Here is a 15,985-nt window from a genome sequence, read left to right as displayed (position 1 = left end):
GGACACATTCTCTGGGCCACACGCTAGTCAGCCAGCACGTCTACATTCCTCTCAATTCACTTCTGTTAATTTACCAGTTGCTATTCAAACTACAAATTGTATTCCCTCTTCAGAATCTGTCCCCTAACTGTGCTAGACCTGCCAGATGAATTGCACAGTCTGTTGGCAGGATTGTTACCATGTCCATTCACGCCCAAGTATCAGCAAAATAATGAGCAGGACCAGAACATCCTGAATAACTGACTACCTTTAACAGAAGTCTGTCTTCTGTCCTAGGGCGATTGTGCCAGGAAAATTTCCTGCCTTTGTGGAGGACACTGCTTGCCCTGAGGCCCAGCTCGCCGTGGGCGCAGCAGCATCGCCTTCAGCACCGCGGTCAGCTCAGGGCAGCTGCTCTCCCTTCCCTTTCCCCTTCCCCTTCCCTTCCTCTTCCTCTTTCCCCTCTCCCCTTCCTGCTGTCCTTAAAGGAAGTCTTTGAGCTTCCTGCCTGCAGAGATCCTGACTCTGGCAGTCCCAACCTACTGCCTTTTGACTCATTTAATGGCATAACGTTTATGTAATTTATTAAGGTTTATGTCCTATTAAAACAAAAATAAGACTCCACAGCAGCAAAACTCATTCAGCTGTAAAGAGACTGAACAAGAAATTCCCTTCTTCCTAAAGGAAAGGTTGTCACAAGTCCATGTAACTTAAATTCAAAAAAAAAGCAAAAACAAGATGTTGCCCCACACACTGCTAATACCTTATCAGCTCATTCCTTCAGTGCCCTTACAATAAAGGGTTAATATTGACTCACAGAATAAACACGTGCTGAAGGCTTCTCAGATAATTCAATGCATTCACACAACATGCTGCCTTGCTCTACACTATTTGGAAACTTAGTTGGCAGGTACATGAAGATCAAAAACAGACAAAGTGAAAAAAGTAGCCAACCCTGGAAAAGGTCTCTTCAGTTTCAAGCTAAGGCATAACACAAAAGGCTGGGATGTACCTCTTGTGTGAATAACATGCACACTTCAATGTTGCCTTCCAACAGAATTAAATTTGTACAGAAAAAACAAGACTCTTATTTTGGTATCCTTTTTTTCCCCTCAATATGCATCACTTCCTCACTCTTTAGACAGGTTATCAGACTCAAAGCACCAGCTTCTTTGTGACATTTTGATATACTTGAATATACTTGATATACTATGAATAAAGGAACACACAACAAATCTGCTAAAACAGTTGGGGCACAATTCATATTACTTCTATAGAAAATGACTGTCTTGTCTGTCTTAGACTTTATTGGACTTCATCATGAACTTCTTAATATGTAAGTACCACCATATGAGAGAGCCTTTATTGTCAGCAGAAAACTTGTCAGAGATGAAAAAAACGAGTCCACCTATTTTCCCCACAAGAAAGGATTTAGGAAATACAATTTAAAGTTTCTTTTTTAAAAAAAAAAGGGGGGGGGGAAGTGTACATAGCCTAGAGAAAGGCATTGAACAAAATACTTTTCAAAATACTCCAGGCTTTCCTGAAAACTTCAGATTCAGTTCTAAGATTACGACTTCCTAAGGGAAGGGAACTGAATATTCATCATCTTTAAGCAGTTTAGAAGTACCAACAAAAATATATACTACTTAATTATAACATGTCCCCTGATATAACCATATTACAATAAGTAAACCAAAATATTAAAAGCATTTTATTTCTTGGGTCTTCTTCAAGGTCTAATTAATTACTTAACAGACTTTTTCAACATCCATTCCATAGAAGAATTCTGAAAGTCACTCAGCAGCTTACTACTTCTAGTCTGGACTTCTCACTCTTTTAGCCAAGTTCACCATGCCTGTGGCTCCTCTGTGCTTTTGCTTTGCTGTAACATCACATCTTATAACAATCAATATGTGGGAAATTAGTTTCATATTTTTCATTTCATTCAAAACCTTTTTCTGGACTTTTTATAAAAAGTTAAAAGTGGAAAAAATCAATTCGACTCAACCTAATAATATAATTTTCAGTTAACTTTTAGACTTACCTTATGCACACTTTTAGGGTTTTCAAGCCATGCATAATACATTTCCTCCACATAATTGGAATTACTCCCACTCAGGAATGGTTCTGAGATTCCTGATGAAACATATCGTTGGCCATGGAAAAATACCTTTCTGGCTGTATCATGTTTTTCCAGAAGTTTAATGCCATGCCACTTCAGCGTAGCTGCAAACAACTTCAGATGACTCATATTTGTTTATTAGACAGAAGATCCAAGTCTATTAATAAGACAAAAGCAAACCTAATCAGAAAAATGGCCATTAGATTACAGACACATTTCAGTCCCACAGTCAAAACTAAGGCTTATGGCTAGAGAGCTCTTTAACAAAGCTCAGGCCTAGGCATGAAGTTATCTTCAGGACAGAGGACACTCCACGATTGCCTGTAGAGCTGCACTTACTGCAGTAGAAATGTTGCTGATGGCCACCGCCACATCCACAGGTTTCCACAGCAATCATGACACCCCTTGTACCACACAACCCAAGTCCTGCTTCCATGGGAGCACATGAGGCTGCTAACCAGCTGCTTTTCTGGAGCTCTTGGCAACACTAACTGCTGTCTCACAGTTGAAGAAAACAGTGGCTTTTTACAAAGCCAAAGTGGGGTAGGTTCAATGAACAGCTTCAACCTACACATGCAACAGATGAAAAAAAGCCCACTGCCTCAAATTTATAGTGCCATGTATAACGGAGCTGACAAAATAATTATTAAGAGTGTTAGTCAAGCCTTCATGTTGACATTAGCCTCAAATCAAATAGGGTTACATTAAGAGGAGGCTTGGTTTAATTTGTACTCTTAACTGGAAACATTTATCTTGTCCTTCCAATGACCTCTTACTTGCTTTTTAACAAGGTGAGCAGATTCCCCATAATTTTGAACACTAAAAAAAAAAAAAAAAAAAAAAAAAGAGCTGAATATTGGGAACACTGAATAACATCAGTTCTGGTGTTTGCAATGCGAATCAAAGCTCACCCTCAGAATAAAATTCACAAATGTAGCTTGCAATTAGACCGCAAAACAGTCTAACCTCAATGCTGTAAATGCTACAATAGCAAAAGAATAACAATAGCGTGAAAAGAAATTATTAATTTTGTTTACACTTTAGAACTATTTGGGAAAAAATATAAAGGATAGGATACAAAGTAAGAACAAGAAAAATTCAGATTTGACTCTGCCATACATGCATTCCTCATTTGTTCTGTTGTCCATCTTGAGAAATAATTTCCTTGGTCAGATGGTAAAATCCAAATTTTTTGCTGTTTAGTGTGACTAGTTAAAGAATTTCTAAAAACAAAAGTACTGAACCGCCATACTAACTTTAAAGTGTTTTAGAAACAGCATTATTAATTTAAGTCATAGACCTGACTCTATTTTACCTACTGTATGCAAAGATTCTTTTATCTCTAATAAAAGAAGTAATAGATAAATACTTCCCTCTTTTTCTCTTTCACCCAAAAACATAGGTATTTAAAAAATTACGAAACGTTATAACATAGGAAACTTATCATTACCAAAACTGGCAAGGAATAGGAAAAACTTTTTTCATCCTCTGAGTTTGGAATAAATATTAGTCTTAAAAAAAAAAAAAAGCCCTAAAGTCAGATATCTGTGATTTAACTGTTAAAAATCAGTATTACTGCATGCTTCTCTGCGGCCATCACAAAGCCATTTTTTACCCACTGGCACCTATTTGAAAGCTGCTGACAGGATCACTTTCTGAGTCGCTGACTTTAAACATACCATCCCAGCAGCGAACTCTCCTCCTTTATCACACCAAATCTGCTTGTCTCCTCTTTCAAGACTTCTGCAGCCTTTCTGCTCTCGTCCACTATCGTAACGGAGCGCTCCCTCATAATATCAGCTGCCATCATCCATTTGTTGAATTTTCTAAACGAGCACTTGTACACATTCTTCACAGTGCCCAGGTACATGGGAAGTATTCTCCAAAGGGAATATCACCAAAATTAGTACATAATCCTCCTTTAAATCAACAAAATAAAACCCCAATGCTCCAACCCCCTCATACACTCTTCCTGTTTGGTGTTTCCAGGAAATTGGCAATGGTGAGGCTATGTTGAACCCTCTATATATCTTGCTGATCAACATTATTTCCTTATCTATCTATATTCACTTGTCATTTTTCATTTTATAGATTCAAAGCTTATTACAACACTGACTTCGTCCTGTGTTTACACCTCATCTGTGATTAGGGGTCCTAGGCAGCGAGAGGAATATAAATGCTACCAGCACTATTTTGAAAGCAGATTAAGTCCTCTACAAACTCAGAGCAACTGGGGCAACACTGGCAGAGTTAAAAATATATTGTCTATGTACATTAGACTCTTTAAGGTATAATGGCACCAAAACCACTATACATATGCATCATGGCACTTCTCACAACTTTATAAAATTTTAATACATTATAACAGTAAGAATTGAGATGTCACAATGGCACCTAGGAGACTATACCTGACCCTGTTTCTGCTAAAAATGATTATCTAGTATCTTATTCCATATGAATCCACCCTCTACTTCCAAACTTCTGCAAGCACACTTCAGCAGGTGGCTATGAGCTGCCAGCTCTTTCCTAAAGAGTTACCCACCTTTGTTTAAAGTGCTTTGCAAAGAGCTGAAGAGAAGAGAATGAGAGGAACATTTATCTCAGTTTATCACACTACAGTGGTAAGCTTCTTAAGTACAGATAATTTCACATTCTCTCTTGCATAAGTTTCTTCCCTGGAGGATGTGTGACTCTTCCTTCCAGCAGTAAAAGAACAACCAGTAGGAAAAAAACAACAGCTTGTCAGGAAGATTTGAAAACAGACGCAAAACCTGCATAATACTTATATTCATATAATAGAAACAAAGAGCTCATAAGTGGTACCCGTCACTTCCCTCCAATTCTATTTAAATTCCAAAACGGGGTCAGGGTCCCATTTCAAGTGATAACTACTAAATACATGATCTATAAAACCAGATATGGATTACTTCACTCCTGTGAAGATCTAAAGATCCCTGGTGAAGAAAACTTGTACCACAGGTGTTATTTCTACCTCATGAAAAAGCAATGCCTCAACTTGTGCACATATGAAACAGAAATGGACAAAGCCACCAATGGTGTAGTTCCACTTAAATTTCAACTACAGATTAGTTTCAGTCAATAAGACCAGCTTCTTCCTGGTTCTTCCTTTTGTGCTTGCAGCTCTTCAGCACAGATGTCAGCTGTCAGCATCAACACTAATCAAATCAAAGACCACCAGCATGATCATAGGCCATTCCAGCCTACTCAGTCTTGAGACTGTCAGTCAAAAGTCTGCACAAAGGACAGCAGACAGAAGTAAGAAATAGGACTGTTCCAATCTGCTATGTTTCCTTAATCAACCTTGAAATGAAAACAGTGATTGGCAAGGAATCAAGCTGAGCTAAGAGCAACCAAAAGAACATATTAATTAAATCTCTACCAGAGGTCAAAAATAAGAAAGAAGCAGTGAACCAGAAGGAGACCCTGACAGTTAATGTACCAAAGCACCATTAAAACGGTGAAAGTAAATGAAGCAGTTGAAAACCTCTACAGCTGTTGTGCAGTATTGTATGCGTGTTCTGAGCCACGAGCTACCTTTTACCTTAGTACTTTCAACTCAAGAAAAGAGCTAATGCGATGGACAGTCTTGTCAATTCTTCTACCCTGGTTTCCAGAGGGTATGGAAGCATAAGAAAAAGATAACAGCAAGACAATTCTGATGTCAGAAATGTTTATCCAGCTTTTCTCAAGATCACATTAAACATGAATATGTTGCAAAGTCTCACATGAATCAATATTCTCCTGGTATTGCCAGTATCCTTACTGACTTTCTTAGACACATACGAAGTCCTGCTACCAATGCTAATAAATGTTTCTCATGCTGTGCATAAGAAGGCACCAGTAAGCCTGGTCCATGCTTCACAAAAACCTCACTTAGCCACTACCATGGCCATTTTCTCCTATATACCTCATACAACTCCCTCCTAAAGCTCTTACAGTAGAATAATTCTAATCTCAAGATAGGGTAATTTGAGTCATGAAAAATGGGCAAAGGTAATAGATTAACTTCAGAAGCCTGTCATGGATAACTGAAATTAGAGCAGCATGAAGTAGCCTTAGCAAATAAGACTGCTTCAGGAATATACACCTACACACTAAATGTTTCTTTTCCTTCCAGCAGAGGAGCCATACTGCATGAAGATGCATAATTTTCCACCCAAAAAGGTGAACTGGAAGTTTACAAGCTGTGCTTTCACCACAGTTCATCTTAGCAGTGGAGTCAGCTCCATGCAATAAAACTACCTGATATATGACTCGCCCTTTCCTCAAAAAAAAGAGAGGGGAAAAAAAGAGGGGGGAGAGGGAGGGAGGGAGGCGGGCGGCAGGGGGGGACGCGTTCAGGAGGGCTAACCTCACCACAGCCTCGGCGATCAGAAAGTTCCCGAAGCGCAGGGGAAACCCCGGCAGACAGAAGGGGTCATTCGTACTCTGCCGCCTCCCGCCTCAGACGCGAGGACGCCCGGCAAACCTCGACACTCGGGCGCCCCGCTCGCCTCGGCCGACAGGCGACGCCGCCGCTGCCGGGCCCCTCGCCGCCGCCGGGCCCCGCCGCCCGCCCCTCAGCGCCGGCCGCTCTCCCGCCCGCCGCCGGCGTGACAGACCTGCGGGGCGCGGAGGCTCCGGCCCGCCTGGCACAGCGCCGCCGGGCACCGGAGACCGGCCGCGCCGGGAGGAGGACGGGGGGGGGGGGGGGGGGGCAGGGGAGCCGGGCGGGGGACCGTTACCTGCGTCACGTGAGGCGCGCGCCGCAACGGCCGCAGCGCCCGGTGCGCGCGCTGAGATCACGGGCGGGGCGGGGCCGCGGGGCGCTGTCCGCCCGGCCGTGCTGGATCAGGCGCGCCCGCCCCGCCCCCAACGCCCCGCCCCCAACGGCCGTCAGCGCCGCGGCGCCATTTTCCGGGCGACGCTCGCCGCCGCGGAGCGCCGTGTTTGCGGTGCGCGCAGTGCCGCGCTGCCCAGCCTGCCGCGCTGAGCGCCGAGAGGCAGCGCGTTACAACGCGTTACAACGTGCGAGGGCCCGGGGCCTCCGCCGGGAGCCGCCCCCGCGCGGCGCGGGCGCAGGGCGTTAGGGCCGGCGGAGGTGGCGGCAGTGGCACGTCGCGTGTGTGTGGGCGGGCGAGGGGCAGCGTGCGTCTCCGCGGGCTGTGCCTCACCTGCCACCACCAGCTCCGCGCCAACGGCCACGCGCAAACTTGGAGGATCCGGGAGAGCGTTTTGGGCCCGGGTTAACGCTCTCAACGTCCAGCCCTTACAGGGCCTGTGACCAGCCGGCGTATGCTGGTTCGCTCCAACTGCAGATCAGGCGTTTCTGAAAAAGCCATACGTTGGCACCAGTTACCGCTTTTTTGGTGTAAAGTGAAAGGGTGTGGTGTTGGGTGACATCACGGTCTGATGGCAGGAAGGGAACAGGGCAGAGCGGAGTGCAGCCCTTGCATGGGACATCCGGCTGCCCATCTGGAATAGACAGTGGTGTCAGTAAAGGCAGTCCGTGTCTCAATGTCTCACACCAGAAGAACCACCCATCAGGAAGGAAAATAGGGACAAGCAGACACTCACCTTTGAGATTCCCTGAAGGTTATCAAGAAAAATGGTGATAAAGTGGATCTCTGCAGCTGCACAGTATTAGGCATCCTGGGGGCATAAAGATCATCTCATCCTTTAAGATGGTATGCTACCTTACTAGCATTAATTATCTGCAGACTATAAGATAACAGTGCAAAAAAAATAATTGCACTTGTCGTTAATGGCAGAGGACACCATTAGACTAACAGGTACACAAAAGAGGTCTTTGATCCCCGCCCAATAGTTTTTTCGTCAAAAATAGAATGTAAGTTTAAAAGAGGACTGATGAGATGAATAACTGTGATTTGACCATGGAAGGAATCCAGAAAGATCTAAAATATGAGTTGTTTATACAAGTTGCACAGCTTACACAACTGTTGTACGGGAATCACTGGGAGTTTCATAAAGGAGATATAAAATGTTCCAAGGATATTTATGCTTTCTATCCAAATGAGTATGTAAAGTAGACTGAAAGCAGCAGGCCTTGACAAAATGATTGGAGCAGCGTTTAAGCCATTTTTTATTTGAGAGAATTATTATCCCATGTTATGTTCTAACATACAAGACAATACAATTGACAATTGTCCTCTTGCTGCCAGTATCTTTATTTATATGTTCTAAGGCACCTTCTCCCTTGATTATCTTCAAATTAGAAATATCTATGAATTTTCTATGACAATTCAGAACATGACATATTTGTTATTTACCTGCTGTTGATCAAGATACACTGTACATATAACCAAGGTGAATCGTCTGTATGGCCACTGAAATTTATATTTCAGGTAAATATTGACACTATCACATATATATCAACATACTTGATAATTTTCTGGGTGAAGATGTGCATAATGGGAAAACTGGACTTGCCTTAAAAGGAAGGGGGAGAGAAAGAGAGCTATTATTCATGTTGTGCAAAGGATATGCTAAAAAATGATTTTGTCAGGGTTGACTGGGCAGAAATGGGAACTAAAAACTTTACGAAGGAACACAACAGGCTTTAACGAGGGTTTGTAGCATGATCACCTAGATTTTCATGAGGCCTGTTGATTTAACGATTGTTCCTTCTAATTTAGCTAATTAGAATAACATTTCTTTCTTCTGGAAAAGAAATCTTAGTGCTCACATAAATCAAAGTCTTTATTATCATCTTAGCAGTTTTCTTAGCAGTTTGTATCTTCAAGAAATTGATAAATACTGTAAAGTAAAAGTGTGAATGATTTTCGTGCTAATGTTTCCTGTGATACAACATTTAGATCGGGGACTAGATTGCCCAGGAAGCTGCACAGGAGGCATCGTGGGACAGCCCACGACACGGCGCTACGAGGGAAGGCAGCCGCCATGCTGGTGAGGGGAGCCCGTCATCACTGCAAAATGAAACGCGTGCTGAACCAGTTACATGCAGCTAGCCATATGCTAATTGAGCCCCTGGCAAGAGGTGAAATATTGTTAGATGCTGCAGCTACTAATTGAGTTTTAACCTTGTTATGAACAGACAGAAGCCATCTTTAGAGCAATCATGTTATGCTAACTGAACATAAACTCAATTAAAAATTATAGTGAGGACAAGCAGACCTCCCATCTACTTCAGAGGGAAACACACATGTTAAATCTGGCTTTGAATACCATTGCACTGAACAGGGTAAATATGCTTGAAGAAGCATTAAGGTTTTACAGTATGTTTTGAGTGCTTATTTTGTTCCCTGAAGCTTTTACAGTTTCACAACATTTTTGTTCATCTTTCACCAGTTTTTTTAATCTTCACACATAAGGTATTGGTGTGCTTGAACAGCAAACTTCTAATTTTTTTATTGTGCTTTGGATCATCTTACAAATTCTGCAGTATTTATTTTAGCTATTGATTTCCCTCCCATCTGCCCCACATATCACTCTTGTAAGCATCAGATTTCAGCATCTATCCACATCTGCTCTTATTTTCTAAGGAACTGCATTACTGCCACTTCTTTTCCTCTGTTTGTTTTATGTCATTTTTCCACCATTCTGGGCCTTCTGAGCTTTGGCCACTGATCTATTTGCTCTCCAGTGAGCCCCTGTGACAGCTGATGAGCTATTTTCTTGCAATTTGAGTTTTAATTCTTACATTTTCCAGTTACAATTCTCGGTTTACCTGCCTGTTTGTGTGTCCACTTAAACACTTAACTCCTTCCCCTTACCCAAAAGAAGATATATATCCTGTATTTGCTTCCTATTAAACTATCACACTTTGAAATTGGCTGGAAGGGAGGTCCATCAGTGGAATGAAAACTTGCAGAACCTGCAGCTCACAGCAGACACAGACCCCAGTGTGCAAGCTTGCTTAGCATTGCTGTCATGCCAGCTCCATACTGAAAGAAACGCGAGAGACATTTTGCACTGAATAAAATATGTAACCTAGGGTAGCCATGACAGTACCCCTGAAATGGAAGTCAAATGTGAAATTGTCTGTCATGCAGAAAGACACAATTTCTCATTGTGATTTATTTTGAAATTTATCCTTATTTTCTGTAGCATGTCAGTTTTAAGCTGACAGTTTTATATGAATTAATTTATAAATGAATATGTTCTTATCCATTTCTATCTCTTTTATGTCTTAACTCAGGCATGTAATTTAACAAAACTAAAACCAAACCGTTTTTGGAAATATACCCATCTGTTCACTTGTGAAGGGCACAACTTGACCCATTGTTTGTCCTACCATATAATACTGTGTGACTCCTGTAATGCCTTGCCTCTGTCCTTGCTTGTTTTTTGGTACATCAGTTTTCCTTGCCAGATCAGCAGCTACTTGCAATCAGCATCATGGTTCCTGTGGTTAATTGCTTCACACAACTCCCTCTATAACACAGCATGACTTCTCAGTAGGCTTGTTTCTTCAAAGGGTAGTCTCATAGGAGGTGGTCTGGGTACAGGATTACTTATAGAAGGACAGTCTCATTAATAACTTCCCCTCCTGTGATAGATATATTTATATATTTTTGGCAACTCTTCATTGTTATTTACAATGTAATTCTATTAGAGACAATGCTTACCAGAAGTTCTCTTAGGCCAAGCACAGAGACTCTATTTTACTTTTTTATTTACCAATGTGTTTATTACACATTAAGAATATAATCTAACATAGATTAAAATTTAAAGCTGCATCTCTTCTTAAAGTAAGGCAATTTGGAAATGGTAAAGCATACTCTCACATTGAACCTAGCAATAAAAAACAGAGAATATCTTTCAGGGATGTGGACATTAGGCTGGTCTAATATTTAAATGTGAGCCTTAAAATACTTGAACATCCTAGACCGAACAGCTCTAAAGAATGATTGACTCCCCTGTTTTCAAAGCTGACATTTTTGTTTTATGCTATTTATCCTATGTAGACGTTTCAAATAAGAGCTAAAAAATTTCTTCAGTGCCTGTAAGCATAAGCAGAGAAACAGTACTCATTCTGCCAGCTGGGATTTGCACCAATTTATTTGGACAATGTTTCTCCCCCTTTTCTGCAGCCCTCCCAGTTGGAATATTTGAAATTAAATTGTGACAGGAGCTTTCTCTGGACAAGGTACCTCAGTCAGGGTATTCACAACTACTTCGGCCCTTTCCCCTCCCAGAACTGCTGTATGTCTCGAGCAGCTCGCACACGACGCTAACCACAAAGTCTCATTTAAAACCAAACACGTTTTAACATAAGCCTTTCGACTTCCATCCCCGATCCAGTTCTCTGCACTGTCATCACATGCTACGTTTGCCCTGTGCAGTGCCCAGTGCTGCGCTTGCTGCTAAGCACCCTGTGCCATCAGTGCTCCATTTATGTCCGTTAGCGTGAAAAGATGTTAATTGTAAACATACTTCTCAGCCTGGAGTTCATACCATGTTGCCAAATTACATTTAGCAGCAACTGACAACTGCCTCTTGCTGCCAGGCACTTTCTCTGACAGATTCCTAGTCTGAACTTCTCTGGTTTTGCTCTACAGCTTTTATTTTTATTCTGGCAGACATATCTGCATTTAGTGAAAGAAGTTTCTCAATAGCACTAGTACAGACCTGTTTTGTACCAACATGCAGCTGCAGTAACAGTACTACATTTCTTTGTGATTTTATCATACTCCCTAAAATGGCACATGCTTAGATACTGTCAGAATGCTTGTTCAAATAGCACAAGGTGGTGTTTCATACTAATCCTTTAGATAGCCCCTTCAAGTGGGTCCCTGTGTGTGGGAACACCCCTCCCTGTTTCTTGCCTGTAGCCCGTACGCAGCCAAGTTCAGCAGACTTTGCTCGCTACGACAAAGTCAGCAGGTAAAACTGTGACCCTGATGAATAAGTGACAAATTTCCATTTGCTTCAGTGATTTCCCCCAGTTGCTTTTATCTTCCTTTTTTGTCAAGTGGTATTGTTTATCAGGCTTTTCTCTCTCCCCCATTCAACATGGGAGAAGCATCTTAATTGCCTCTGACTCTTCCAGTAGATAAGTTTATGTGGTGAATTTCACATGCTGGTTATTTTCATTCCATTTGCTTGCAGAAAGCCTGGCTTTGTTTGCCACAAATGTAATAACATGCCTGAGTTCCCACAATAAACTTCCTGTAGTAAAGGAGACGCGGCCTGCTGAATGTCTGAGGGACACAGAAATCGGTCCTAGTTCTGCTCTGCTTCACATATTTGGTAGTTTAAATGCGAGTCAGCCATGCAGCGTGGGGAAGGGACCGCTTTGCGGGAGCTGAGAGCCAACTTCCTGTACCAGTTAGAACTTCTTCAAGATGCCAGGCTCTTCGCTGAGCTGAAGGCGAAGGATGAAAGACAATGAAACAGGGGCAGCTGTTTTGCTGAAAAGGCAAAACATTTTTCGCTCTGAGGATAAATAAACACTGGAACAGGGACCTGGAGAGGCTGTGCAGTTTCCGTCCTCAGAGGTTTCAAGACCTGACTGGTCAAAGCCAAGCACAGCCTGGCCTGACCTCGGTGCTGACCCTGCTTGGAGCAGGAGGTTGCACTGGGCGACTGCCAAGGTTCCTCCAAACCTGAGTGAAAATGCTATGGTTCATACAAATTTCACACCAGAAGTCGTGGGAGATCCAAGGTTGAGCATGCAATCATTAGATGATGAAGAGTTAAACTCATGTCAGTAGCTTTATAGAGATATTGCTTGCATTTGTTTTTAATTATTCTAAAATTTCAGGCTGTATTACTCCAGGGGAAACAGTGTCTTAAAAGTACAGGATGTTTTATGGGAAGACCAAATGCACAGATCTGGCAGACTGCTCCCCAACTGATTCTGACCAACAGGTTATTTTTAAGTAACTTTATTCTCCAAATGTATTTCTAGGTAGAATCATACTGTAGGAATCCTAGTCAGTCTGGTCATGGATCCATTAGAGAGAGACGAGCTAGACAGTGGAGCTGAGTGATAATCAGCAAAATGTAGCTTCCCACTGCCTGTTTCACAGGTTTTTGCTAGTAAACTAGCCTGCTACATCTACAAGAACAAAAACAGCCATTGCTGTAATTATTTCTCTGGTATCTCACTGTATTATCATTAAGATATGAGAATAAACATGTAACATTGTATACAAAGCAGCAAGTCAATAAAGAGGTGTAGGTTAGGGAAGAACACTGGCGTACAACATTGATTTTAGCTGCCAAATATGAATTCATGCTCAAATTGGCAAGAGCACTAAACTTAACTTGTCCTAGTATTTTATAGGGAAGTATTTAAGTTAGCAGGGGAAATGGCAAGAAGTCTTCCCACTTACCATGGAAATAGATCAACACTGGTGTTGCAAAAAAGCCTACCAGCATTTGACGTGTTGATAATGCAGTAAGCAGTGTCAACTGCCTTTTCCTTAGCCAGGAAAGGATTAAAAATATTTTTTCTATTTTACCAATGGAAAAGGAGAAAATTGCTAGAAAAATGTTTTCAATATTTGCAGGTATTTCATAAGAAAATCCTAACAAAAAGAGAAACATTATTTATTTTTGATAGCTTTATTTCAGCTACAAGTAAAGCTTTATTTCAGCTTCATCTAAATTGTACGGCATTTTTCTTAGATTGTCCCTTTGGATGCAAATAAAATGTCAAGGTACCTTGACATCAGGGAAAAAATATCCTCATCTCTTATTCTATACCACTGCCTGCATTTTTTTCCAGAGGGTCTATTTTGATTTTTAATGCTATTTATCCTAATGAGGGGATGTGTAATTATCTTACTATTTCTTTCATTTGGAAGAAAATAAATAAGGCGAGACAATTCTCCATCAGTTAGAACTTCTGAGGTACCTGAGATTTTTAGCTCTTATTGGGAGGAGAGTTTGCTAATGAAGCTTTTGAAGCCCCAGTGGCAGTGTCTGATTGTAATTGCTGAAAGGTGACTCTTGAAGAGGTTTATTTGCACTAATCAACACCATGTTGTGCCTCAAAGCTAGAGTTCTCTTAGATGCACTGTCCCTACTGAGTTATTTTGCAATAACTAAACAGCCTTTTCTGTTTACTTTTGTTCTGGTACCATATCTGTTTTTTTTTTAATGGAATCCTTTGAAGCTGCTCTCCAAACCTGTTGTACAGTTAAAACTTCATAATTTCTTTCTAGTGCTTTCCTCTTGCAACCCCCAGCCCTTTCTCCTCAGTTGCTTGAGCAAAGGGACCTCTAGTAAGCATTAATGTAAAATATCCAGGGGCTCAAGGGTAAGGTGTAAATCTATTACATGCAGAGTAACAGTCATTTCTTATTTCCTGGTGGTAGCCATCTGAAAACATTATGTTCACAGAGCTGGAAGTAGCTATACAATATTAAAGAGTGATTCTTTTTCACAGCTGAAACAGCTCTATGCTTTCTTTAATGTTTGTTGCCTATATTTGTAAATGTAAAATTGTTCTCCCATAGAACAGGAAATAGTTTGTGTGTTTTAGTTATCAGGATGAGCTTACTGTTCATATGGACTACAGATCCATTGGCAGCCACAATATCATTGGATAGTTTTTAAGAAAAATAACATTGATGCTTTAGAAAAAATGCAACAACTCACCCAAAACTTGCCCAAACATGTTCTTTTGTGTTTGCTTTATCAACTCAGACTAAATTGCTCTAAATTTGCTCTAAGTTGCTTCCAGAATAAATTGCTCCACAGTTCAAGCTGCCTCATTACAGTTCTCCTGTTTTGCAAAATCTTCATCCATCAGTGCTGAGCTCTTTGTATCATGTTAGTGCTTATTAACATGAGGCAGTTGTGGTGCTGGGGATACAGCACTGCAGTGGTTTTCAGTTCTCTGGTCTTCTCTTCAGGCCAGATAGCAATGGCTGCCTTTCTGGCATTTGTTTCAGTAACGTGAAAATATTACTGCTGCAGCTCTGTTTTAAAGCATTTTGAGCTGCTTGTGTGTGAAAATCTAGACTTATTAATCATAATACCATTTTCAATGCGCAGCACACTACATGAGGAAGAAGAACATTAAGCAAAGGCCAGGAACCACAATGGGATGAGTTCTGGATCGCAATGATGTTAGGTTTGGATTTTTAGCCCTGTTCCTATGGCAGGGCATTTACAGACTTTGCCTTAAAGAACAGAAGACCTTTCCTGCATAGTACCAGTTCCCATGGATTTGCATGGTGCCTGTGGAAGGCTGTCACTGAAGCCAATTAAGAAAAAAAATGTGAAAACTCTGTAAAGGTTTGGAAAGTCAGAAATAAATCCCACTTGTCATTTCTTCCTCAATCTGCCTAGCAAATCATGATGTTCGCTCATTACCACCCTTGCACACCGTAGCCAGAGAAAGGTCTAGCACTGAAAAACAAGGATTGTACGTCACTTCGGGGACTGCGATTAGCTTAAGTCTTAAGTAAATAAGTTTGAAGCTAACAGTCCGCTCACTACTGTAAAGCCACTAAGCATAGCTGGCACATGCTGTCACCACTGGCGGCAGAGGCTTAGTGGGAGAGAGCGGGGAGACTGAATTACGACTCCTCCTGCAGACAGGGTGAACTGCTGAGGCCACAGCTGAGATCACTGGCTAGACACCGCAGAGGAGCAGGCGCATGAGGCCATTGTACAGAGCACAGAGACAAAGAACGCACTTCTGTGAACAAGGCATTAACACTTTCTCAAGCACGGCCAAAAGACATGTGGATTTTATTCATGAAGTCTCATTTTGTGGCTCTCACATGTTTTACCGCTGTAAGAAAAAGGCACTGCCCATGTCTCGTTAACACTGACTCACCTGGTGACCAGCATAAGTCCCTTGCCTTCTTCTGTCTCATTCTCCCGCCCAGCCTGCTTTAGATAATTTCCCCTACATGGGGATGTTTTGGATATTCATTT

General features: G+C 41.6%; 1 protein-coding gene across 8 annotated transcripts in view; it reads right to left on the bottom strand.

Annotated features, from left to right (window-relative positions):
• OGDHL (oxoglutarate dehydrogenase L) overlaps nt 1-6,914 on the bottom strand; it is a 62,128-nt gene extending 55,214 nt beyond the window's left edge. Inside the window, exons 1-3 of one of the 8 annotated variants that reach the window (XM_026116799.2) lie at nt 6,477-6,705; nt 4,647-4,800; nt 2,027-2,261 (exon numbers count right to left, since the gene is read on the bottom strand). In XM_026116799.2, coding sequence (XP_025972584.1) covers nt 2,027-2,233 — 207 coding nt within the window. In that variant the 5' untranslated portion in view covers nt 2,234-2,261; nt 4,647-4,800; nt 6,477-6,705. Of the gene's footprint in view, nt 1-2,026; nt 2,262-4,646; nt 4,801-6,476; nt 6,706-6,849 lie in introns of those variants that run through there. The other 7 variants (XM_026116796.2, XM_026116790.2, XM_026116794.2 and 4 more) reach the window with 7 other exon arrangements.
• Nucleotides 6,915-15,985: the final 9,071 nt, after the last annotated feature.

This window comes from Dromaius novaehollandiae, chromosome 6 (genome assembly GCF_036370855.1).
Source record: "Dromaius novaehollandiae isolate bDroNov1 chromosome 6, bDroNov1.hap1, whole genome shotgun sequence".
NCBI lineage: Eukaryota > Metazoa > Chordata > Aves > Casuariiformes > Dromaiidae > Dromaius > Dromaius novaehollandiae.
This window is presented reverse-complemented; position numbering and strand designations above follow the sequence as displayed.